The sequence below is a fragment of the Chiloscyllium plagiosum genome, chromosome 19 (assembly GCF_004010195.1).
Source record: "Chiloscyllium plagiosum isolate BGI_BamShark_2017 chromosome 19, ASM401019v2, whole genome shotgun sequence".
NCBI lineage: Eukaryota > Metazoa > Chordata > Chondrichthyes > Orectolobiformes > Hemiscylliidae > Chiloscyllium > Chiloscyllium plagiosum.
In genome coordinates this window covers 11,552,694-11,579,122 of record NC_057728.1, presented here as the reverse complement: position 1 = coordinate 11,579,122, position 26,429 = coordinate 11,552,694, and the positions used below count along the sequence as shown (strand labels likewise).

Sequence of the window (26,429 nt, the reverse complement as noted above, 5' to 3'; positions counted from 1 at the left end):
GGGGGAACGTTGCCTTTAAGAGCAATGATCTTGGGAGTGACATTGAAGGAAGGGAGGGCACTTTAACGCCCTCGCATGAAGCTCTAAGCTCTGCATTGAGCCTCTATCTCCAACCAGGGGTGTGAGCACCAGCTCGCAGAGGGGGGCAAGCATCCTACAGAGAGGTAACACCAAGCTCCTGTTCTGATCGTGCCCGTTTGCACTGAAAACAAAAACGTGCTTTTCCTTTTGCATTTTGGTGGTTTTTTTTTGCGCTGTTCGCTTCACCGCGCATTGCAAATTGTGCAGCCGCACATTCCTGGCCACGAATGGCATTTGCAGTAAAACTTTGCGTCGAGGCCCCCTCCCGGGCTCAGAGCAGCCGCCGCTAAAAAAGCGGAGAGCCCAGAAGGAAGCGGAAAGGCAGAGGCGCCTGGATTTAAAGGGGCACTACCCCAATGCAGAGGGGAGAAAAAGGTGCCGGCGAAAATATATTTGCGATTGCTAGGTCTGCTCAATCTGTGACTTGCCCAACAGGCAGAAGAATCGTATTTTTACCTGTATGTCCTGTGCTACTAAATATTTGACTCTTTGAAGTGATCCTGTACCTCTGAATATAATTTCATGTTGGAGTTAATTCTCACTTAATCATAGAAGATAGGAGCAGGAGGAGGCCCTTCGGCCCTTAAAGTCTGCTCCGCAATTCATCATGGTCATAGTCCAAGTCAATCGCCTAATCTTGCTGTCTCCCCATAACCTTTGGTCCCATTCGTCCCAAGTGTTATATCTTGCCACCTCTTGAATACATTCAATGTTTTGGCATCAACTACTTCCTGTGGTAATGAATTCCACAGGCTCACCACTCTTTGGGTGAACAAATGACTCTTCATCTCCATCCTAAATGGTCCACCCAGAATCCTCAGAATGTGAGCCCTGGTTCTAGACACACCCACCACCATGAACACCCCCCCCCCCCCCCCCACCGCTGCATCTACCCTGTCTGGTCCTGTTAAAATTTTATAAGTCTCTGAGATTTACCCATCATTCATCTGAACTCCAGTGAAAACAATCCAAACCGAGTCAATCTCTCCTCATACATCAGTCCTGCCATGTCTGGTATCAGCCTGGTAAACCTTCGCTGAGCAAGAGTATCCTTCCTCAGAAAAGGAGACCAAAACTATACACAATATTCTCGTTGTGGCCTCACCTTGGCCCTGTATAACTGCAACAACCCATCCGAGCTCTTGGACTTGAAATCTCTTGCAATGAAGGCCAACACTCCATTTGCCTTCTTTATCACCTGCTTGCTTATCTTCCTTCTTGTTTTTGCTTCCAAATTATACTGCATCTGCCATTGATTTGCCCATAATCACCCAACCTGTCCAGGTCATGCTGAAGGATCTCTGCATCTTGTCACAGTTCACCCTCCCACCCAACGTGGTATCATCTGCAAACTTTGAGATGTTACATTTTGTTCCCTCATCCAAATCATGAATATATATTGTGAATAGCTGGGGTCCCAGCACTGATCCCAGTGGTACCTCACGAGTTACTGCCTGCCAATTTGAAATTGTTTCCTCTCTGCTGATCAGTTTTCTATTCATCTCAATACACTTCCCAACCCCATGTGCTTTAATCTTGTACTATAATCTCTTATATGGGACTTTGTCAAATGCTTTCTGAACGTCCAAATATACCACATCGACTGGCTCCCCCTTGTCAATTCTACTAGTTACATCTTCATAAAATTCCAATAGATTTGTCAAGCATGATTTCCCCTTCATAAATCCACGGAAACTCTGACTGATCCTGCTCTGCCAGAAATGCTCTGCCAGAAAGTCCTTGCTAATGGATTTGAGAATTTTCCCCAATACTGATGTTAGACTCACTGGTCTATAATTCCTCGGTTTCTCTCTAACTCCCTTTTTGAATATTGGAATGACATTTGATACCCTCCAATCTGCGGGGACTCTTCCAGAGTTTGTTGAATCCTGGACGATGACATCAATGCATCCATTATTTCTAGAGCCACTTTCTTAGAGTGTTGATTTTCAGGAACATCCTGATCTTCGATTCAGACTCAAAATCCCCAAATGAGCACCTGAAATGCTTTAGTATACAAAGCTATAGACCAAGTGTTGAAAAATAGGGTTAAAATAAATAGATAATTGCCCAGCACTGACAATGGGCTGAAGGGCCTTTCTCTGTGCTGTAAGAATTCTATGACACTATGACCCTTCTGAACCGATCAAAAACAACTGGTGATAGGCCCTGGTGAGATCAATTGTAGCAAATGAATATGAACATGAATTAACTGGGGGATACTTTTTAAAAAATATTAATTCTGTGTTTATATTTCTATTTATAAGTGGGCGATATATGGGAAATTGTTTTAATAATTATTTTAATGAAAGACCCTGGAGTAGAGATTTGAACCACACTGAGGGCAGCACTGTGGCTCAGTGCTTAGCACTGTTGCCTCACCGTACTAGAGACCCTGGTTCAATTCCACCCTCGGTAACTCTCTGTACAGCTTTTGCACATTCTCCCCGTGTCTGTGTGGGTTTCCTCCAGGTGCTCTGGTTTCCTCCCATAATCCAAAGATGTGTAGGTTAGGTGAATTTGCCAAGCTAAATTGTCCATAGTGTTCAGCGATGTGTGGGTTAGGTGCATTAGTTTGGGGAAGTGTAGTGGAATGGGGTCTGGGGGGGATTATGCTTCAGAGGATCGGTGTGGACTTGTTGGGCCAAATGGCCTGTTTTCACACTGTAGGGAATCTATGACTCAAAGGAAAATGTGTTTTTTAAAACTGATTGACTCTTGTAGCTTTCATAGAGTCATAGAGATGTACAGCATGGAAACAGACCCTTCAGTCCAACCCGTCTGTGCCGACCAGATAGCCCAACCCAATCTAGTCCCACCTGCCAGCACCCGGCCCATATCCCTCCAAACCCTTCCTATTCATATACCCATCCAAATGCCTCTTAAATGTTGCAATTGTACTAGCCTCCACCACTTCCTCTGGCAGCTCACAGGAAGAGGTCTATTTAAAGGAAAGGCACCCTCACTTGCATCAAAAATTGTGACAATCGATCTTTCATGCATCACTTTGCAGTAGGGAGTGAACATTGTTCATAAATGTTGGTAGATTTTACTGTTATTGCTATTCAGTCAGAGCATAAGCTGATATCTGAAGTGTTATAAAGTCATTTTAGTGAAAGAGAAGCCATTTGGCCTATTGAGTCCGTGGTAGTTCTCTGAAGATAAAGTGACAACTATTATTATGTTACAAATGTATGAAAACGACAAAAGAGGAATTGCTAGCTCAAAGTACCTGCCCACACTTTTATTGGCTGGAGAATCATGATTGGTTTAGAATATTTATAGGAGCTACCCACAGTACTCAAAACCTCAGGGAACACGTGTACAGTATAACTAGAGTATCTTCTTAACCATCTCCTTTCCAGATTTCAATTGTTCTTGAATCATTTTTGGTCATCTTTCCATTTCCGCAGGTATATAATTTGCTCATATTCAAACCGGTGATTTTTTTTTTCATTCAAGCTACCAATAAGAGTGTGCGGAGAGTGTTATGGATGTGTTGCCCCCGTGCTGGGTCAGTGATCACACTGGCTTCAGTGGCACAATTAAGAATTCTGCCAGCGACTTTGTGGTGACTGAGATCAATACGCGTGGGCAGCTAGTCAGTGACATTGGAGCTGATAGCGCCCAGGATTCTGATGACATTGAAAGCGAGCAAGAAAAGCCCCGTCCAACACAGAAGAAGAGACTGAAGAAACCGGAAAAAGCGCCGGAAACATTTTCCGGTTTGCCAATCTTTGACAAGTCGAAGAATGCCAATGTCGCACTAGGCAAGATTAACCAGACTGCTGACAGCAATTTACCTGAATCTGCAGCTAATTCTCCTTTAGTGCAAACCCAGGGAGATGTGTTGGATTTGCTTTTGGGTAGCTCACTGTCAGAAAATCTGGAAAAATTTGCCTTCTCGGTTAAAGAAAGTAAGGACGCTAAACAGGAGGGGACAGAAGACATAGCTAGGCTTTTACTTGGAACCTTTGAAGACAAATCTCAACGAGCAGCCATTCATTTGGCTGTACGGCAGAAATTTCCTTTTCTAAAGACTGTTACCAGCTGCGGTGAGATTGAGGTCAGGCTTGACCCTCAGTATTCAGAACTCTGCCAACTAGTATCTGATGAAGAAGCCAATGGGTTCTTTGGTTTCTTAGATGCAAAAGATAGACGTTCCAAGTTCACATTTCAGCCCAGTAGGAATAAGGAGCACCGGAAGGCCATCCATCATTTTGTTAGCAAGTACTTTGGAAAACTGGTGGAAACAAAGAGTTTTTTGGAGCAAGATGGCAGCAGTGAGAGGGCTGCAGTGATTACTGTGAGATTTAGAGACAAAATCACATCAGGCAGGAAACGAACTGCCAACGATTGCCAGACAACTTACACAGGTATTGAATTTTCTTTGATTTTTTATTTTGTGATTTATTTATTTCGAAAACATTTAATGTCAAAGAATTACTTGAAATATGTTATGGAAGTTTGGAGCAAATGCATGAGAAGTAAAGAAAGGTTTAATTCTTAAGGATATGAAATGTAAGGTTTCTGGTCTAAGGATTAGAACTGAACCGAATGCTATACTGAGGGCTATATCAGCTTCGGATGCACCAGTTTTAAAACAATACTATAGTATTCAATAGAACAATGAAGGTATTTACACAAGAAGAAAATTTATTCACTTCAATTTTCTAAGTGTGAGTCTTTAACTAACACTGCTAAAGAAAGAGCATGCCTTTCACAGCTTCGCTGTGGATAAGGCACTTTGCAAATATGCTTCATTTTCTGCAGATTGTAATGAAGTTAAAGGACTTGGGTATCTATAATTGAGATAGCAGCCAATGAATTTAATGTCCAGTGGTTAGGAACAAAAATTGTGTTCGGGTTAGCACAGGCAGTGGTCAAAGGCGCCTAAGCCCAGTCACTGACCAGTAAATAATGGAACTATTCATTCATCCAATAAAATTTATTATTTTATAAATGTCAAGGTACCCAGGAGAAGTGTCGCGGTTGTTAAACAGAAATTATAGTTAAAATTGATATGGTTGTGTGTTATAAATAATGAAGATAAGACTCAGGAATCTTTACTTCCCTCTAGCATTTACCTTATGTAAGGTGAACATGGAAACCCTGGAAGCTATTGCTTGCCTGGCGTCAGAGCTTGACGTGGTGGCATCAGATTTCAGTTATGCAGGCATCAAGGACAAGAAAGCTATTACTTCCCAATCGATGGTGGTAAAGAATGTGACAATTAACAAGTAAGTTCCGAGTTATATTGTTTTCTCGGTTCATTCTTGGATTGTCAGTTTTCAATAGCAAAGCTGCATTTATTGCCAATTCTCTTTGTGATTGAGAAAGGCATCGTACAACAAAGCAGTCCACTGCAGAGGATGTCTAAAATACCACCAATGTAAACATGTCAATAGAGTCATAAAACCCAGAAACAGACCCTTCGGTCCAACCAGTCCATGCCGATCATAATCCCAAACTAAACTGCCTGTACTTGGCCCATATCACTCCAAACATTTTTTTCCTATTCATGTACATATCTAAATGTCTTTTAAACATTGTAACTGTACCCGCACTGCTACTTCCTCTGGAAGTTCATTCTACAGGCAAACCACTCTGTGAAAAAAATTGCCCCTCATGTCTTTTTAATATCTTTCTCCTCTCACTTTAAGAGTATTCCCCAGACTTAAAATTCCCCACCCTAGAGAAAAGACACCTGTTATCCACCTTATCTATACCCCTCACGATTTTATAAATTCCTGAAAAAGGGCTTATACCCGAAACGTCGATTCTCCTTCTCCTTTGATGCTACCTGACCTGCTGTGAAAGATATCCCAGCCTATCCAACTTCTCCTTATAACCCAATGGCTCAATTCCCAGTAACATCCTAGTAAGTATCTTCTGAACCCTCTCCAGCTTAATAATATCCTTCCTATAACTGGGCGACCAGAACTGGACACAGTATTCCAGAAGAGGCCTCACCAATGTCCTGTACAACCTCAACTCCTATATTCCCTGAATAGAGTAGAGGTGGAAAAGATGATTCCACTACTAGGATGGACTAGGACCCCACAGCACTGCCTTTGAGTGAAGGCATGACCCTTCAGAACTGAGATAACAGGAATTTCTTCAACCAGAGACTGGTGAATCTATTGAACTTATTGCCTCAGAAGGCTGTGGAGGCCAAATCACTGAGTATATTTAATACAGTGATAGATAGATAGATAGATAGATAGATAGATAGATAGATAGATTCTTGATTAGTAAGGGGATCAAGGTTTATAGGGAGAAGGCAGAAGAATGGGTGTGAGAAACATAATAGCCATGATTGAATGACGAGCAGACCCCCGCAATGGGCAGGATGGCCTAACTCTGCTCCTATATCTTATGGTTTTATGGTTGGCCAGACACCAGAGACAAACCGTAATTGGCCATGAGGGCCTCAATTGCCACTCTCCAAATTCTCCATTGGTGACATAGTAGTATGGTTGGCTGAGCTTACCATGAAGAACTCTCCTTATCAGTCTCTGAGGCATGGTGACCCTCAGGTTAGACCACCATCAGTCATCTCTCTCGAATGGAGGGGTAACTTGATAGTAGGACGATGATGACCAGGTTCACCCTACCACTACCCCACTACCCCATCCCCCCCAACCACCCAACCTTTCCTTGCCATTTTAAGAATCCTCTCATTGACCTTTCAACCTACACACAAAGGTTGTATCAAACTCTGTGTCGTTTTGTTGCTCCATGATTTTTTTTTTCTTAAAAATCCAGTAATGTATAAACCCAAGAAAATGTCACAAATAAATCCTGTTGGGAGTTCGAGAGAAATGATGATAAGAATGCAGAGTTCAGGAGAAATGTTTTTATGCATGAAGTCAGAATGTGGAACGTGCTATGAGGTGAAGAATGAACTCCTTCAAGGGGAAGCTGCGTAAACATTGGAAATGAAGAAACAGCAGCATTGGGAAAAGAATTGTCACAACCAGTGAAGGAGGCATTGGCAACAACAATGTTGAGTTCATGGAGGACTGGGACTATAAGGACTTACAGACACTGAGGGGTGTGGCCATGGACTAACTGAGGCGGAGGATCCTTGTTAGTTGTCCAAAATATATGTCATTATGTAATGTAATAACCTCTCCTCATTCATAACTAGTGAGTGAAAAATATAGCCAACCCACATTAGATGCCCAAAATAATTATTTTTATTTCTGTCTTCTTCAAGGATTTCCTGCATTGATGAGTCACATCTTATGTATCATCCAAATCCTTTTAATAAAAGCAAAACGGTGGAAATGTGAAACAAACACAGAGAATGCTGATAAACTCAGCAGTATGGCAGCATCTGTGGAGAGCGAAACAGAGTTAAGACTTCAGTAAGGCATTTGACAAGGTTACCCATGGGAGACTGGTTAACAAGGTTAGATCTCATGGAATACAGGGAGAACTAGCCATTTGGATACAGAACTGGCTCAATGGTAGAAGACAGAGGGTGGTGGTGGAGGGTTGTTTTACAGACTGGAGGCCTGTGACCAGTGGAGCGCCATAAGGATTGGTGCTGGGTCCACTACCTTTTGTCATTTATATAAATGATTTGGATGTGAACATAGGAGGCATAGTTAGTAAGTTTGCAGATGACACCAAAATTGGAGGTGTAGTGGACAGCGAAGAAGGTTACCTCCAATTACAATGAGATCTTGATCAGATAGGCCAATGGACTGAGAAGTGCCAGATGGAGTTTAATTTTGATAAATGTGAGGTGCTGCATTTTGGGAAAGCAACTCTTAGCAGGATGTGTACGCTTAATGGTAAGGCCCTGGGTAGTGTTGCTGAACAAAGAGACCTTGGAGTGCAGGTTCATAGCTCCTTGAAAGTGGAGTCGCAGGTAGATAGGATAGTGAAGAAGGCGTTTGGCATGCTTTCCTTTATTGGTCCGAGTAATAAGTACAGGAGTTGGGAGGTCATGTTGCGGCTGTACAGGACATTGGTTAGGCCACTTCTGGAATATTGCGTGCAAATCTGTTCTCCTTCCTATCGGAAGGATGTTGTGAAACTTGAAAAGGTTCAGAAAAGAGTTACAAGGATGTTGCCAGGGTTGGAGGATTTAAGCTATAGGAAGAGGTTGAATAGGCTGGGGCTGTTTTCCCTGGAGCATCGGGGGCTGAGGGATGAACTTAATTACTTTATAAAATCATGAGGGGCATGGATAGGATAAATAGACAAAGTCTTTTCCCTGGGTTGGAGTCCAGGAACTAGAGGGCATAGGTTTAGGGCAAGAGGGGAAAAAATATAAAAGAGACCTAAGGGACAACTTTTTCTCGCAGAGAGTGGTATGTGTATGGAGTGAGCTGCCAGAGGATGTGGTGGAGGCTAGTACAATTGCAATATTTAAAAGGCATCTGGATGGATATATGAATAGGAAGGGTTTGGAGGGATTGGCTGAGTGCTGGCAGGTGGAACTAGATTGGTTTGGGATAATTGGTCGACATGGATGAGTTGGACTGAAGGGTCTGTTTCCAATGCTGTGCATCTCTATGACTCTATCTCATTGAAACATGCAGGATTTTTAAGGGGCTCGACAGGGCGAATGCTGAGCGGATTTCTCCACTCATGAAGAGATTAGGACCAACAGGCATTGTCTAAGAATAAAGGGGTGCCAATCTAAGACTGAGATGAGCACAAATCTGTGCTCTGAGGATTGTGAGTCTTTCGAGTTCCTTACTGCAGAGAGGTACAGGGCAGAGTCCTTGTGTATATTAAAGGCTGAGATAGATTCTTGACCAGCCGGGGGATCAAGGGTTATAGGGAATGGCAGTATGGCAGCATCTGTGGAGAGCGAAACAGAGTTAAGACTTCAGTAAGGCATTTGACAAGGTTACCCATGGGAGACTGGTTAACAAGGTTAGATCTCATGGAATACAGGGAGAACTAGCCATTTGGATACAGAACTGGCTCAATGGTAGAAGACAGAGGGTGGTGGTGGAGGGTTGTTTTACAGACTGGAGGCCTGAGGAATGTAGGTCTGAGGAATGTCGGATCAGCCATGAACCTATTGAATGGTGGAGCAGGTTCAATGTACTACTTCTGTTCCTATTTCTTATGGATGGCATTATATGCTGAGGAGCTTGTTTCAAATGATTCTGCAATGTAGGTATCTGCCATTTATTCAACCGTACAAGTATCCTAAAAAGAAATTCAGAGTCCATGCAAGAAGGTGCCTGAATCTTTGAGAATTTGACCCGGGAGCATCTCTGTTTGTATTCATTGTTTTCCCGTCACTTTTGAACTTGTAACTATCATTAGCAGGCTTTTCGATAAGGGGAAATAAGCACAGGTAGTATTTGAATGACCTTAGCTCAGTCTTGGGTTTGCAGGAATTCAGATTGGATTATCATTGGGGACCACTTGAGGTAGTCATTGCCCAAAGACTAAGGCTGTGAAATGGCCATGGATATTCATGGTGGTGGAATGTTACTGGATAATGAGTCCCTTGGAAATTAATCCCAGATTTGAAATTGAACATTTAGAGAATTATGTATTTGCATTGTCTCTGAATGTTTAGATACTTCTCTTTTGAAGGTAATATATCACTAAACAGGTCCTGAAACTACAGGCAAAACTTATTGCTCTTCCCTGTGGTGGTGGGAGGGCATTTATTCCTCTGGGAAGGTGATATGTGTGGACACTGCCACCTTCTCACTTCCATCCTGTGGAGTGCATGCTGGGTCCACCCATGAGCAAAATCTTCCACTGGGCATTGAGGCCTACTTAAGGGCCTTATCCTAGCACTGCTGTTATTAAACCAGGGTTTAATAACAGCAGGGAGTTATTGTACAGTAGGGAGTCTCTTGTTCAAATCCATCCAGTACCTGATCAAAGAACCTGGGCATCATGAAAGATGAAGACCACTGAGATCTCGCCTGCCCCCAAAACCCATACTGTCATACATCCCCTTTAGCTCCTTCCCTTTGACCACCTTCCCATCCCGTTCCCAGACTTCTCCTCAATCCAGGCCTCAGGCTGGTGTAGTGCCAGCAACAGATGACAACATCAAGTCCAGAAGAGGTACTGCCCTCTCAGTGGCCAGCAACTTTCGGTAGGCCAGACTTCTGTAGCCAGGGTCTTTGATCCTGATGAAGACCCTACTGAATATGCTGTGGAATGGTTGTGCTAGAGTGCAGCTACTAATCCTCCTTACCCTTTTTAAATGAATGCTAACAGTTTCGACTGCCCCTAGCGGGGCACTGGAATTATACATCAAGATGTCATAGGAAACTTATCAACATTAAATCAAAATGTCATTATTAAGGGTCGTGATGCACCCCAGTCTCTGCTGATCCTTCTTTCTGAAAGGGTTTTAAGGCTTTCTTTGGGTAACTGTGGTAGAGGATTAACTGGTGAGTCTTAATGAGAAGAGGTACTTGCCTTGACAAAGATGGTTTATTGCATGATAGCAATAGGTACAGGTTACATTGGCTCTTTAAGACTAACTAGGAGACAGTGAAGGCACATCGGCCTCCATTGGGAATTTGAGCTAGACTGTTCTTTTCCTCACCCAAGGTTATATGATAACATTAGATTTGGCGAAGCTGAATGCAGTTTACCACACTAACTCTTTCAGAACCATTATTCCTTTTACTGCAGTATGCTGTTGGCTGGTGGACATTGGCACTCACATTGGCATGCCTTCCCTAAAAGGGGTAATCTGAGGGGTCGTGTATTAGCCCGCAACCAGTGGGCAAGATCCCCATTGCCTCCATGTGTACCAGCCTGTGTTCCTTACTACAGTTTGGTGTGAGGACCAGATGGACTTTGCCCCATGACATTGTCATGAATTCTGTGTCAAAGTTGTAGAAAAGGGCACACTCCCATCTGTGGTAAAAGATTGATTTTCTATATACAGTGCATGTTTTACATTAATTGTTGAAGGTCTTTCAAATAACGAGTCAAATTATTCTTAATTTCCAGTAATTTCCTGCTGTCAGATGTTGCACCAACTGGTTTATAACTCTCTCCAGGTTTTGATCTTTTGTCTTGTATCAATAGAGGTGCAGTCACAAGAAGGTTAGAAGGTGACAGTCAGGGTGTCTGCAAAACTCTTATCTCCTCCCTTTAAAAATCTGGGTTATAATGGCAGCCTTGGCTCTCACAAGGCTGCAACAAACAGTGTTGTTACGTGGGTCCAAATCTCTGGTTCCTCTCCTTCCCCTCCTCATAGCATTGAAAGCTGCAAACCCTTTCACATCTTTTTTTGTCAAATGATAAGGAGGTCCAAATCAAAAACGACTGACCTTAATTTGTGAAACTCAAAACCTTCACTTGCGTTTTAGTTTAGATCTGTAGATTGTGAGGGAATAAAATGAAATGCTTGTGTTTTGAGATGATCAGCCGTACCAATTTGTTTCCCCATCAAGGTTAAAAGCAAAGCAATTATCAATCCAGAGCAAAGGCCTGAAAGTGTATAACCTGCGCCGTGCAACTAAGCACTTACGGGTGGGCCAGCTGAAAGGAAACCATTTCAGTATTATCATCAGAAACGTCAGCAAGCACCAAGAAGATGACCCTGACAGCAGTCTTACTTCTCGAGTGTTGGAAGCAATTGAGAATGTCAAGGTGAAGTCCCTGAAAGCATTGAGTTTTAACCAGTGTTGTTGCATCATACACTCTAAAGATTTGACCAAGTGATTGTTTGCCAAGGAGGAAATGAAGAGTGTCACATGCATCTGGTGACCCGTCATCAATTCTCCTCCGTTTTGACAGCACCTTCTGTTTTTGTTGCATCACATGGAGTCAGGGAGACTGTCAATCTCTGCTGCATTCCCATGACAACATTCTGACAAATCAGAGTCCACCTGTCTGATCTGGGAACTAAGATTGACAGTTCCTGCTACATCTCCATGTGCAACCAATCAGCACACACTTCTCATGCTGGATAAATTGGTGTCTCTTTTCCAAGTTCGGTTTCTGGTTTCCAAGTCCTGATGACTGCAAAAAGAGTCAAGAAACAGACCCTTCGGTCCAACTTGTGTGTGCCAACTGGATATCCTAACCTAATCTAGTCCCATTTCCCAGCACTTGGCCCATATCCCTCCAAACCCTTCCTATTCATATACCCATCCAGATGTCTTTTAAATGTTGTAATTGTCATAGAGTCATAGAGAAACAGACCCATTGGTCCAACCAGTCCATGCCGAGTCAGCAGTGGACAGCAGGAAATTACTGGAAATTAAGAATAATTTGACTCGTTATTTGAACTTTAACTTTCGTTCTGCCTGGAGAACTGATCCTCCATTACAGGTGTGGTGCAAAATACTTCCTCTGTCATCTTCAGACAGTTTGAGTTACATTGCAAAATGATAAGTGAGTCTGTCATAGCTATCAATGTATTGCGAAATGCTCCATGATGGGCTGAAAATTGCATTGGGACTGTACTTGTACATTGCTAAAAGCAAACTTAAAGTGAAAGCTTGTAGTTTTGCCCTTATCAGGACAAGGAAGCAAGAAATCAGACCTGGAGAAACTGACACCAATTTATATAGTGTGAGAAGTGAGTGTTGATTGATTGGACCATGGTTGGCATGGTGATGCAGCACGAACCTGTCAATCTTGGATCTCAAATCAGACCGGTAGACTCTGATTCGTCAGGGTTGTGTTCTCATGGAAATACAACAGTAAATGGTAGTCGCCGAGACCCATTTTCTTTACAATGAAAAGCATGCAGTGTATGTGTGAATTTTATTTGTCTCCATAAAACAGGCTGCTGAGTATTAATATATGTAGCTTCTTAGATACACTGTTGCACCAATAAAACAAACAACAGCAGATGCTGGTGATCTGAAACCAAAACCAAAATTGTTGGAGAAACTCAGCAGAGAAGAAAGCAGAGTTAACCTTTTGAGTCTGGTGACCCGTCATCAATTCTGCTCCATTTTGACAGCACCTTCTGTTTTTGTTGCATCACATGGAGTCAGGGAGACTGTCAATCTCTGCTGCATTCCCATGACAACATTCTGACAAATCAGAGTCCACCTGTCTGATCTGGGAACTAAGATTGACAGTTCCTGCTACATCTCCATGTGCAACCAATCAGCACACACTTCTCATGCTGGATAAATTGGTGTCTCTTTTCCAAGTTCGGTTTCTGGTTTCCAAGTCCTGATGACTGCAAAAAGAGTCAAGAAACAGACCCTTCGGTCCAACTTGTGTGTGCCAACTGGATATCCTAACCTAATCTAGTCCCATTTCCCAGCACTTGGCCCATATCCCTCCAAACCCTTCCTATTCATATACCCATCCAGATGTCTTTTAAATGTTGTAATTGTCATAGAGTCATAGAGATGTACAGCACAGAAACAGACCCATTGGTCCAACCAGTCCATGCCGACCAGATATCCCAACCCAATCTAGTCCCATCTGCCAGCACTCAGCCCATATCCCTCCAAACCCTTCCTATTCATATACCCATCTAACTGCCTTTTAAATGTTGCAATTGTTCCAGCCTCCACCACTTCCTCTGGCAGCTCATTCCATACACGTACCAGCCTCTGCGTGAAAAAGTTGCCCCTTAGGTCTCTTTTATATCTTTGTTCTCTCACCTAAACCTATGCCCTCTAGTTCTGGACTCTTCGACCCCAGGGAAAAGACTTTGTCTATTTATCCTAACCATGCCCCTCATGATTTTGTAAACTTCTATAAGGTCACCCCTCAGCCTCCGATGCTCCAGGGAAAACAACCCCAGCCTGTTCAGCCTCTCCCTATAGCTCAAATCCTCCAACCCTGGCAACAACCTTGTAATCTTTTCTGAACCCTTTCATGTTTCACAACATCTTTGCAATAGGGAGGATACCAGAATTGCATGCAATATTCCAAAAATGGCCCCTAATCAATGTCCTGTACAGCCGCAACATGACCTCCCAACTCCTGTACTCAATACTCTGACCAATAAAAGAAATCCTACCAAACGCCTTCTTCACTATCCTATCTACCTGCGACTCCACTTTCAAGGAGCTATGGACCTGCACTCCAAGGTCTCTTTGTTCAGCAACACTCCCTAGGACCTTACCATTAAGTGTATATGTCCTGCTGAGATATGTTTTCCCAACATGCAGCACCTTGCATTTATCTAAATTAAACTCCATCTGCCACTCCTCAGCCCATTGGCCCATCTGATCAAGATCCCGTTGTAATCTGAGGTAACCTTCTTCGCTGTCCACTACACCTCCAATTTTGGTGTCATCTGCAAACTTACTAACCATACCTCTTATGCTCACATCCAAATCATTTATATAAATGATGAAAAGTAGTGGACCCAGCACCGATCCTTCTTGCACTCCACTGGTCACAGGCCCCCAGTCTGAAAAATAACCCTCCACCACCACCCTCTGTCTTCTACCTTTGAGTGAGTTCTGTATCCAGTTGGCTGGTTCTCCCCATATGCCATGAGATCTAACCTTGCTAACCAGTCTCCCATGTGGAACCTTGTCGAAAACAAAGCTCTAACTTTGTCTCACCTTTTAATAACGTTTGTGATCTCTACGGCCAAGCAGTATTTATCATAGGATTCTCACAGTGTGGAAGCAGGCCATTCGGTCCTTTGAGTCTACACTGACCGTCTGAAGACATCCCACCCAGACCCACCCCCCTAACCTATTCCCTGTAACCTTGCATTTCTCATGACTGGTGCACTAGCCTGCATGTCTCTGGACACTACAGACAATTTACATGGCCTATCCACCTAACCTCACATCTTTCGACTGTGGGAAGAAACCGGAGCACCCAGAGGAAACGCGTGCAGACAAATGGGGAAAATGTGCAAACTCCACTCTGACATTCACCTGAGACTAGAACCAAAACCGCCGCTGTGAGGCAGCAATGCTAACCACCGTGCTGCTGATTTATACTGTACATGGTAGGTTCTTCCACTATAAAATAATAGAGCAGCAAGACTGTTCTCCCTGATCGGCTGTTAATCCCGACTAAACAATGGTATCTGATTTTGAGTGTGCAGTTTCCCAGGGATTAGTGTGATTGTGACATTATAAACTCAAGGTGATTATGCTGCAGTCTATACTTCCCTGAGATAGGCATAATCACACCTCAATTAGGTAGTGTAGTGTCCATTAGCATCTGCTCAAACATAAATTATTGGCAAAAAAACTCTATTGCCCCATTATCTTCAGATTAAAGTGAGGATGCTAAATCATTATAGCTGGCTTTAGTTAAATTTCTTGGCGAAGACACTCCAAAGTGTCCATTTATTCCTCATTCTTACGCCAGGTTATTACCAATAGAAATTTTGTCTTTGAGCTGGTAGTGTTGCATTAGTGCCTAGAACGCCATTTTTAAAGTCTGCACTGCCTTTCTGATCAAATAAGTATATTTGATTCTTTCAACCACAGGAGAAAGGATTTGTGAACTACTATGGACCTCAGCGTTTTGGTCTGGGACAAAATGTCCAGGCAGATCAGATTGGTTTGGCGCTTCTCAAGGGAAAATTGGTAAGGCCCCTTTCCATGTTAAGCGTTTAATCACCTGTACGTGTACTTAGGTCAGGAACAAATAATGCTGAGTGTGTTCCTTAAAATGCCAGACTTTGCACCTGCTGTGCAGATTGTGGTTTGCTTCAGGGCTCTCAGCTTGAAATTTTATGCTTTCTCAACTCTTTGTTGAGTCATCATAAGTGTGCAGCTAGCCTAGAACTGCATTTAACCTGTGAGTGATACTGCCATGTGATCAGTTGATATTTTATCAGTGACTATGCAGAATCAAGAATGGAATATTCATTACATTGTTTTATTGCCAAACGTTTGTAAGGTTAAAAATGCAATTCAAATGATGCATGTAAGGGGAAAGTGGATGAACACATGCAGGAGAAGGTAATGGAGGGTTATGCTGACAGGATTGGGTGGACATTCCTAGGATATACATCCACAAGAATGGAACTGTGTAATGAAGGGCATATTTCTGTCCTGTAAATGCTACCTTAAAAATCAATATATTTTCTGCAGGAATGGTGTTTGCTGCAAATACATTTTAATCTCAAGTATAGAGGTTGAAAAAGCCTGATGAAGTAGATTTATCAAAAGTGAATACTGAGAGCATTCAGATTCAGAATTCCTTAAGTTGACATCGATGAACTCTTTCCTCGAAAATCATTTTGCGTTAGACGTTTGTTCTGTCATTCAAAATTGCTGTCTGTGTTATTTTTCATCTGTCTGTCAAATAAACACCAGAAAGAACAGGAAATATTGGATGCACTTAGCCAGACAGTGTGGAGAAAAACTAGAGTTAATGTTTGACCTTCCATCAGACTTGAGGAAACTTAGAAATGTAATAGGGTTTCCAAATTTCTTCAGTTCTGATATCTGGTGATTTCTTTTAAATTTCCAGTACCTACATTATTTTGCTCTTGTTTTTCGGGAATGAATACCACTTTAGTGGAGGCAATGTTTGATTAGTGTCGACAAACCTCCTCTGCCAGTGGAAAATGATGCATTTTCCATTTTAACACACTGACTGTTGGATTGAGAAGCTGGTGGCTGGCATGAATCTTAAGGAAAGGTTAATTATACATTGGCTTTTGTGAGCAAGGACACCCCACACAGAGCTTCACAAACCGTGAAGTACTACAGTGACTGTGCCAATGTAGGCAAACACAGCAGCTAGTTGGAACATTAGGTTCCATTGGGAATGAGAAGTTTAAAAGTCTACAATGAAGATAATTCACTCATATTGCAAAATTTGCCTTTTTTTTAAGAAAAAAGTGGTCTGTGATTTTCCTTCCCCTCTCTGAGGGAGCAGTCTCAATGGGCTGAATAGTCTAATTCTGCTCCTGCGTGCTATGGTCTTACTTCAGTTTACTGTGTAAGGTGTAGATTCAGTCTTTTTCCTTTCGGTGACCTCTTGTGGTTCAGAATGGAACTTGAGAAAATGACAAGGATGTTGAAGGCCTGCTGAATTCTTAATATATTTTTGTGTATATGTTGCTAATTAGTTGGTCATAAAATTAATTTAGGAGAAGGCTGCTCATAATTGGTTTAGTTTAAAGTTATATAACATTAATGATGATTGCCAAGACCCTGTCGAACATTACCTGGATACCATTTTGGGTCTAAGTTAAGGGCTACCTGAGTCTTTGTGGCAATTTGTCCTTTATGAAGGTTAAACACCTAAGGGCTAAATGATTATTTGCCTGACTCTGCCTTGGCAAAACTTATCTCAAGCTCCCTTCACCCGTCACACCTGTGTACGTGGACCTACACTGGTTCCTGGTGTAGCAACACTTCAATTTTAAATTTTCTACTTTTGTTTCAAAGCCTCTCTTTGGCCTGTACAGTTGCCTGGAGCCCTTGGATGCTGTAAGATCGCTGTACTCCTCCAACTCACCTCTTGCCCATTCTTGACTTTCATTTCTCCACTGGGCCTTCAGCTGCCCGAACACCAAGCTCTGAAACTCTCAATAAATCTCATCACCTCTAACTCCCTCTCTTCTTCAAATATTCCTTTAAACTCTTTGTTCAAGTGTTTGACTATCTGTCCTAATACCTTCTCTAGCTCACATCATCTTATGGTCCTGAGCAGCACTTTATGACGTTTTGCTACGTTAGAGGTGCGATTATAAGTGCTAATGCTATTGTTGTGAGAGTTATGAATTATAAAATTCCAGACAGATCTTTTACATATGTATTCTATTTAGGTGGAGGCCGTGCATTTAGTCTTTACAGCAGAAGAAGGAGATGACCCTGTCAATCAGGCCAAGAGACATTTTATTCAGACTGGTAAGGTTCTGTTTCCACAATCAGCACTCTTTTATTTTTTGTTTAACTTATTTTGATTGTAAGTTGCTTTCATTAAACAAACAGTCTGATATCAAATATATTCTGTATGGAACCTTAAATAATGGCAGATGCCATTCAACTTACTGTGCTTGTATCAGCTCTTTTTAGAGAACATCCATTTAGACCCATTTTTCCATATTCCTGCAAATTGTTCTCTTTCAAACATATATTCATTAAAATATTTTTAAGTTTATTAGTGAATCTACTTTCACCTTTTGTTAAGTGATGCAGTACAGATCATCACCTCACTGCATTTAACAAAACCTTAAAAACCATTCAACATCAGAAAGCTCGTGTGCTTCCAATTACACCTGTTGGACTACAACCTGGTGTTGTATGATTTTTAACTTTGTACACCCCAGTCCAACACCGACATCTCCAAATCTTAAAAAACATTTTTTTTTGTCAATTACATTTAAATCCATGTACTCTGGCTATGTTTATGGATTGTTAGTTGTAAGTAAGAACTTGTATTGAATTAACATCAGCGCTACAGAGTCAAAGTGTTCAATGGATTACTTTCCGTTATTTATGCAGGCCATTAGCTTGTGCTTGCAAAATGCAAAATAAAGACTCACAGACTTTAATTCCAAAATAGCCTTGGCTTCCTGTTTGGCTTCAGTCAGCTGACGCTGTCTTGGAAGTTAGCACAGGGGTTCCCCAGGGATGTGTCAACATTTGTAGGGGCTTCTCATGCAAAGGTTTAAACACCATTGGACTGTACTGTGCCACTGTAAGATCTTCTACATCATATCAATACTGTTTTCTCTTCTGCAGAGGATGCCAAGGGGACACTTGCTCTGATGCCAGAGTACAAAACAAGAGAGCGAATGATGTTGCGTGCATTAAACCGCTACGGCAACAATCAGGAGGGTTGTGCCCGGGCCTGGCTTAGTTTACCATACTCCATGCGTGTACTTTACGTCCACTCGTATTGCAGTAAGGTCTGGAATAGAGCTGCCTCTTTTCGCTTGAGGACTTATGACTTGAAGGTTGTAGAGGGAGACTTAGTTGCCTGTGATAATCTCGAGAGGGATCCATTGAATCAGGAAAATGCTGTAAGTTTTAAAATTGATTTTGGTTTCAAATTAGTGCCGGGCTTTTATTTTGATAAGTTCTTGTTGTTTGCTGCACTCTACCACAAATATATTGCAGGAGATATTGAAGGAAACACATACTGCTTTTAGAAACTGCAAACATCTAATTTTCTCTTTTTCTGTGTTATATTGAAATGATTCCCATTGAGCATCAGTGTCGACCTTTCCCTATTGTTTGCAATGTGTTTATTTCCATCAGTTCAGAAAATATTCTAATCTTCATTGTGAGAGATGCCAGATTCTGTCCCTAGCAGTGAAAACAAACATGTTACAAAATAAATGGTTTTGCCTTTTCAAATTTCCTTGGCACTTTAGACAAGCCAGACAATGAAAGTGTTCAAATCTAACCTCTCCTGCATTACATTAGTGCACTGAGCTGAATTGGATGTGGTGATGCAAACCAAATGTGACCTGTTCACATTGCCTCTTACTGCAACAGTTTGATCATCTTAAAGTCTATGTCTGGCTGTATGTAGATGAATTGGAGTTGGAACGGGATGCATTTTAGTTGCTGATGTTGGGGTTTCTTATCTATATTCATCCGCTATGTCTCACAGAAAAGCTCAACTATGACGCTGGATTCTAGTGGTCTCTGAGGAGAGGAGTTAGGACTTTGAACTGAGTTCTTGTGGTCAAATCAGTTTACCTTTTAGTTTCGAACCAAGCTTGGTCAAAATCAGTGCATTTCAAATGATTGCACCCACTTCACCAAGAATATGTACACAGACTCATAGCTGTCATTGGAAAGCAGCAACACTGATATTTCCTGAGGAGATGTGGGGTTACCAATTATTCCTGATGCAAGTCAAATTTCCTACAACAGGTTACGTTTGGAAGTAAATTTGTTCATGCTTCCTCCTCTGATATGCAATGTTAGATTTTCTATCATTGTCACGTCCCACTGATCAAGGACAACTATTACTTTACTTATCTGGATTCCTCCTTTATTCTTGTAGGCCATCTCTGACCCTTGTGGTATTATCACATAGATTATTAGTCCAGAGACCCAGGTAATGTTCTGGGTTCACTGCAGATAGTGGAATTTGAATTCAACAAATATGTGGAATAAAAAGAGCAACTATTGTCTATTGTAGGAAAAGTCCCATCTAATTTATTCATATCCTCTAACGAAGGGAACTGCCATGCCTGCCTCATCTGGCCACATCCTGACCCTTCACGTGGCCGTGGGAGAGACAAGACTTGCAACTTAGTGTTCTGGGGGAAAGACTCTTTAGGAAAGACAGGTGGGTTGGAAGTGGGAGGAGTGCAAAAGTGTAGGTGGTGTTGCATTAGTTAGGTGGTCAGTTACTGCAGCAAGGAGGAGTGATACCTTGGAAGGTGGTCAAATGAGGCTTTGTGGGTAGAACTTAGGAAGAAAATGGGGGCAGTCACACTGTTTGGAGAGTATTATAGGTCCCTCAGTACAGTCACAATTATAATGTAAATGATGAAAGAGTAATAAATAGGTCAATTATATTAGGGGGATTTCAACCACCCCAATATTAATTGGAATAATAATAGAGGATGTAGATTTTATGAAATATATTCAGGAGAGCTATTTATGTCAGTATTGGATATGATCTATAAGAGATGGCACAGTGCTGTACCTATTTCTGGGGAATGAAGCCAGACAGGTGCTTGAGGTTTCAATGGGGAGCATTTTAGTGAAAGTGACTATAGCACCATACTTTTTAAGTTTGGTATGGAAAAGGATAAATATGGTCTGCAGAAAAGGGTTTTGGATTGAGGTAAGGCAAATTTTATTAAAAATAAGACAGGATCGGGCCAAAGTAGACTGGGAACAGCTACTTGAAGGTAATTCTACAGCAGAACTCTGGAGGGGCATGATGTTTAAAAAGGTACTGGAGGAATGTGGGCCCAACATGTTCCCATGAGAACGACATGTCGCCGCAACAAGCCCAGTGAACCCTAGATGTCTAGGAATATTCGGGATTGGATCAAAAGGAAAAGAGGGACGCAAAACAGAGGGAGCAAAGCAGGGGACTCGGAGGAGTATAGGGAGTGCAGAGGGGAACTCGAGAAAGCAATTAGGAGAGCAAAGAGGGGCCATGAGAAAATACTGGTGGGCAAAATTAGGGAGAATCTCCCAAGGTATTCTAAAGTATATCAAGGGGAAGAGAATAACCAGGGGTAAAGTGGGGCCAACTGGGGACCAAGGATGCAAACTGCACATGAGAGTGGAGGACATTGGTAGCGTGTTAAATGTACACTTCACATCTGTCTTTATTGGGAGAAGGAGAATTCAAGTACAGAATTCGAGAAGATGGACTGTGATGTTCTTAAGCAGATTGATACTAAGAAGCGAGATGGTATTGGCACTTAGAGTCATAGAGATGTACAGTATGGAAACAGACCCTTCGGTCCAACCTATCCATGCCGACCAGATATCCCAACCCAATCTAGTCCCATCTGCCAGCACATGGCCCATATCCCTCCAAACCCTTCCTATTCATACACCCATCCAAATGCCTCTTAAATGTTGCCATTGTACCAGCCTCCGCCACTTCCTCTGGCAACTCATTCCATACATGTACCACCCTCTGCATGAAAACGTTACCCCTTAGATCTCCTTTATATTCTTTCCCCTCTCACCCTCTAGTTCTGGACTCCCCCACCCGACGGAAAAGACTTGTCTATTTATCCTATCCATGCCCTTCATGATTTTATAAACCTTTATAAGGTCACCCCTCAGCCTCTGATGCTCCAGGGAAAACAGCCCCAGTCTATTCAACCTCTCCTTTTAGCTCCAATCCTCCAACCCTGGCAACATCCTTGTAAATCTTTTCTGAACCCTTTCAAGTTTCACAATATCCTTCTGATAGGTTTGTCACACATCCTTCTTTTAATTAACTAATAGGACATGGGCATGGCTGACTGGTCAGCATTTATTGCCTGTCCATAAACACCTTTGAGAAGGCGTTGGTGAAATGTTGTCTTTTTATATTTATTCATGGGATGTGGGTGTCACTGGGTCTGCATTTATTGCCTCTCCTTGATTAAGTGTCAAGCACATTGGTCTAGGCCTGGGCCTGGGCCAGACCAAGTGAGGATGGCAGTTTCCTTCCCTAAAGGGCATTAGTGAACCAGATGGGGTTTTTCCTGTTAATTGTTTCGTGGTCACCATTAGACATAAGCTATGGTGGGATTTGAACCCATGTTCCCAGAACATGACCTGGTGCTCTGGATTAATAATCTAGTGATAATACCATTGGGCTATTGCCTCCCCTTGACCCGCAGCAGTTTCACATTAAAGAACAGAAATCCAAATTGCAAGTAGCTGCAAATCCAGATGATGATTAGAATCATCCTAATATCTATCGCCCTTTGCTGTGAAGGAACCTAGGGCATTTAACTAATTTCAAGGCACTATGTGAATGCAAGTTGTTGTTGAATCAGCTGTGGATTAAATCCTTGCATGAGTTCAAGTGGCTCTGTTGGAAATATCTTCTGAAATCTCTAACTCGCTAACCCATTGCCCTGCATGAGAGAGTTTCTGCATGGTGCTGCCAGTATTTATAAGCAATGCAAGCAATTAATCACATCCGACCTAAATTTTAAGAGACAAAGGAATCGTTGACTCTAACTGTGTGATTTTCCAAAACGCACTCGCAATGTCTGCTACCATGTCTAAGCAGGAAGTCTGCCTGGATATGTCTTTACAGTGGAGCAGTTACAGGAGAATGATACAAGCTTGCATTAATAGCAGATACACAGAGAGCCTTGTCTTAATGAGTGGGAAGCAAGCGGCAAATGTTGGCTGGGACTAGACTACAATTGAAGAATTCAGCATTCATCAGCTTTCCTTTTCAAGTCAAATGCTACCAGACAATGATTTAATTTTTAGCACACAGCAGGGACACAGCACCTTCCTGTGTTGTTTTTGATAGGAAGGATATCCTGCTCTGTCAAATTGTTCATAACTTATTTAAGGCCTAATTTATCTTTACCAGGCCAATGCAAATGATTCTGTGGTACTTTTCAAAGAAGAGGAGGAGATTTTTCCTTGTAGTCAGTAACAATCCTTCAATTTAGCAATCATATTATTGATTCATTAATTTGTGGCATAGAGTCATATAGCACAGAAATAGACCCTTCGGTCGAACCTGTCCATTCTGCCCATAATCCCAAAATAAGCTAGTTCCACATGCCTGTGTTTCACCCGTATCCTTCCAAACCTTTCCTATTCGTGTATTTTTAAATGTTGTAACTGTACCCATATCCGCCACTTCCTCTGGAAGTTCATTCCACACACGAATCACACTCTGTGTTAAAAAAAAAAGCCCCTCATATTTCTTTTAAATCTTTCTCCTCTCACCCTAAAAATGTGCCTCCTTGTCTTGAAATTCCCTCCCTAGGGAAAAGACGCCTACCATTCACCACATCTATACCCCTCACAATCTTAAATCTCTGTAAGGTTACCTTCCTACGCTCCAGTGAAAAAGGTTCCAGCCTCTCCTTACAACTCAAACTCCATTCCCGGCAACGTCCTGGTAAATCTCTTCTGAACTCTCCCCTTAATAATAAACCTCCTGTAACAGGGTGACCAGAACTGGCCTCTTGGACACCAAGTGAATTAAGGGATGGAAGGAAGTGGTGGTGGGGGTGTGGATGTGGATGTGGATGTTGGGAGGGAGGTGCGAGGTGGTTTTTCAGTATCTTGTAATTGCTACAAAATGTTCCATGTTTTTATTAAATGGCAGAGCCAGCTCAAGGGACTGTCCAAACTATTCCTACTGTCCACAAATTAACTATATTGTAACGTTGCCAACACCTCAGCAGTTGTCTGTTCTGAGCTTGTAAAAAGCATTTCAAAGATGCAACTTAAGTTAACCCTTGAGACATGATTTTATCTGCACATTTGTTTTGAAAGATGAAGAGCATACTGCCTGTACCTGTATGGGATTTGAAACATTTTTTTTTAGAATTTGATTTGTAATGAAGAGTTGTTGTGACACTTATAACTGAAGAGAGCGTACAACTACCAGCATATCTGAGCAGTTTTCTGTTATACAATGGCTGTAAATAATCCTTAAGATCTCTCGAGTGGCAGTCACACCGCAGGATGAATTTGTACTTTGGAAAATGTTCATGTTAATTTTGCTGCAGGATCACAAATCATACTTTTTGGTGGAGTGTGCACTTAGTTATTAAGTCCAGGTCCACAAGTTGCACAAGTTACACACACCAACTGTGAATTAAGTTAAAGAATACCGCAATTTACGTTGGGATTGACTTTAGGTTCATGGTATTTTGGTTTAATTTGGTATTTCTTTCCCTGAAAACTGTTTGCAAATAACATTCAATCTTTCAGTATCTGCTGCGGCATTGTTGAGTAAAACCAATCAGTATTTTTCTGTTTAATTTTCCTGGAGATTTGCAAATTAAAATGTGCTGCACTTTTTTTTATTTTCTCTCAGCAGGTGCACGTTGTGACAGCTGAAGATCTGAAGTCAAACATTTACACAATTAACCAAGTAAGGCCAATTCCCTTATTCAGTCTTCACCAACTCATCCCTTCATTATTTTCTCCAAGAGCAGTATATAGGAGTGATTTTTGAAGGTGTTCACTGTATTTTACAGAAGAAATGCAACTTTGCTCACCATTGAAGGTGACTATTGAAGGTGTTGCTGACTGGATACTAGGAAAATATGAGAAATACCTGTTTAGGATTTGAAAAAAATATAACATGTAGCTGAACATATATGGAGCTGCCTTTTAGCTCCACATTTCCTTGACTTAGTTTTTAAAAAAATCAACTTTGGCATGAACCTTATCCCAGTGATTGTACTTCCTCCCTCCTCTCTCTCTAGTCAGGAGGTTGAGAGTTTTAAATCACATTTCAGGACTTAAAGACATTAATCTACACTGGTCCATGTTGAGATTTGAGCCCCATCTATCCTCTCAGGTAATCCTGAAAGGATCCGGCATTATTTAGAGATGTGAGGGGGAATTTTGCAGTCGTCCTACTTGTTGGTTATTCCTTAACTGGCTGTTAACCTCTGTGTTGTTTGTGGGGAACTTACTGTACTCCAGTAGGCTGCTGCGTTTGCCAGTGAAATATCGACTACATTTCAAAATCAATGAATTACCTCTGAAGCATTTTGGGTCTTCATGGCTAATATGGAAATTACCCATGTACAATTAAAGATACGGAAAAAAATACAACAAATACAAATTCAAATACTATCTTCCAATATTTTATTTTAAAATTATTTTTTAAACAGTTACTAACCTGCTTTCTCCCTCTGCTACTTTTAAGCATGAATTCTTTAATGATAGTTGGTTAAATTGGAATGTAATATGGCTTTTTTTTAAATTAAAGGTCGTTCTTCCAATGCCTGGTAACAGTGTCCAGTATCCATGCAATAAACTTGCATTATGGTATCAGGAAACTTTGGCTAGGGATGGACTACAGGGATGCAAGTTTAGAATCCCTGCATTGCAACTGAACATACCTGGATGCTACCGGCGCCTCCTAGCACAACCTCAGCAACTAGTGTTTCGGTGGTTAGAGGACAAGGAAATGCCATTTGCACAAGAAGGCTGCGTCTTTGCAACTGATGACTCCAAACAGCCTCAGGAAATGAGAGACTCTCTTTCTGTGTCCTTCAGTCTGAATTCGTCATGCTATGCAACAATATGTTTGAGAGAAATCATGAAATGCAATGTGTAATTCTTTTTCGATTTATTGTTATGATATATTGACTTTAGTCACAGTCTGCCAAATTTCCATATTGTCGCCGGGGGGTGGGGGGGGGGGGGGGGGGGGAGGTGGAAAGCTTTTTGGATATTTGTTTATTTGTGAAAGCCATTCTGAAAAAAACGAAGTATTCACATGTTCATAGAGAGGAAGCTGTCACAGATTGATTTGGTTCATCAAAGTGGGAGAGTGGCAGTGGTTAGAGGAATTGTGGTGACAACAGCTCCAGATGTGAGGGGGTTGGAAACCTTCTTCCAGAAATGTGGGGCCAATCAAAAGAGGAATATTGTATCTGCTGCTTGTCCCATTTTTTAGACAGGGTCTAAAAAAGTTCCACCTTGTCTCCTATAAATGGCGCAAAACTAAAGGAAGACAGATAGCAAGAAAAGCAGAGGCAGAAAGCCCTAAGCAATGGCTAAGTTTGCAAATGAGGCAAGCCAAGTTGAGGGAGCTTATTAAAGCTACATTTTAGGCATGGAATCTTAGTCCTTTAGTTGTTCCTAGTGTGAATTTATTTTAAGTTTCATCCCAGAGACAGTTACAAGCCTTGGCTAATCTAACATATGGTTCAGAGAGACCAAAGATATCCAGAATACTGACAGATTTTCACACTATAAAGTAGGAATGGCCTGTGTTACCTACTCCTGAAATTTAAGGTGTCCTTTTGCTCTATATTCTTAATTCATAGAATTAGC

General features: G+C 41.8%; 1 protein-coding gene across 4 annotated transcripts; it reads left to right on the top strand.

The window, feature by feature from the left end:
- Positions 1-25,788, top strand: pus7l (pseudouridine synthase 7 like). Of its 4 annotated transcripts, none has more exons than XM_043709086.1 (9): positions 1-164; positions 3,544-4,457; positions 5,162-5,321; positions 11,493-11,691; positions 15,477-15,575; positions 17,774-17,855; positions 18,693-18,973; positions 24,454-24,507; positions 25,357-25,788. In XM_043709086.1, the coding sequence occupies exons 2-9, from the start codon at positions 3,572-3,574 to the stop codon at positions 25,705-25,707; spliced, it is 2,112 nt and encodes a 703-aa protein (XP_043565021.1). In that variant the 5' UTR covers positions 1-164; positions 3,544-3,571; the 3' UTR covers positions 25,708-25,788. The 4 variants fall into 4 exon arrangements, with proteins under 4 accessions (XP_043565021.1, XP_043565020.1, XP_043565019.1 ...); XM_043709085.1 differs by having other exon boundaries at positions 3,495-4,457; positions 24,451-24,507; XM_043709084.1 differs by having other exon boundaries at positions 1-456; positions 24,451-24,507.
- The last annotated feature ends 641 nt before the right edge of the window (positions 25,789-26,429 follow it).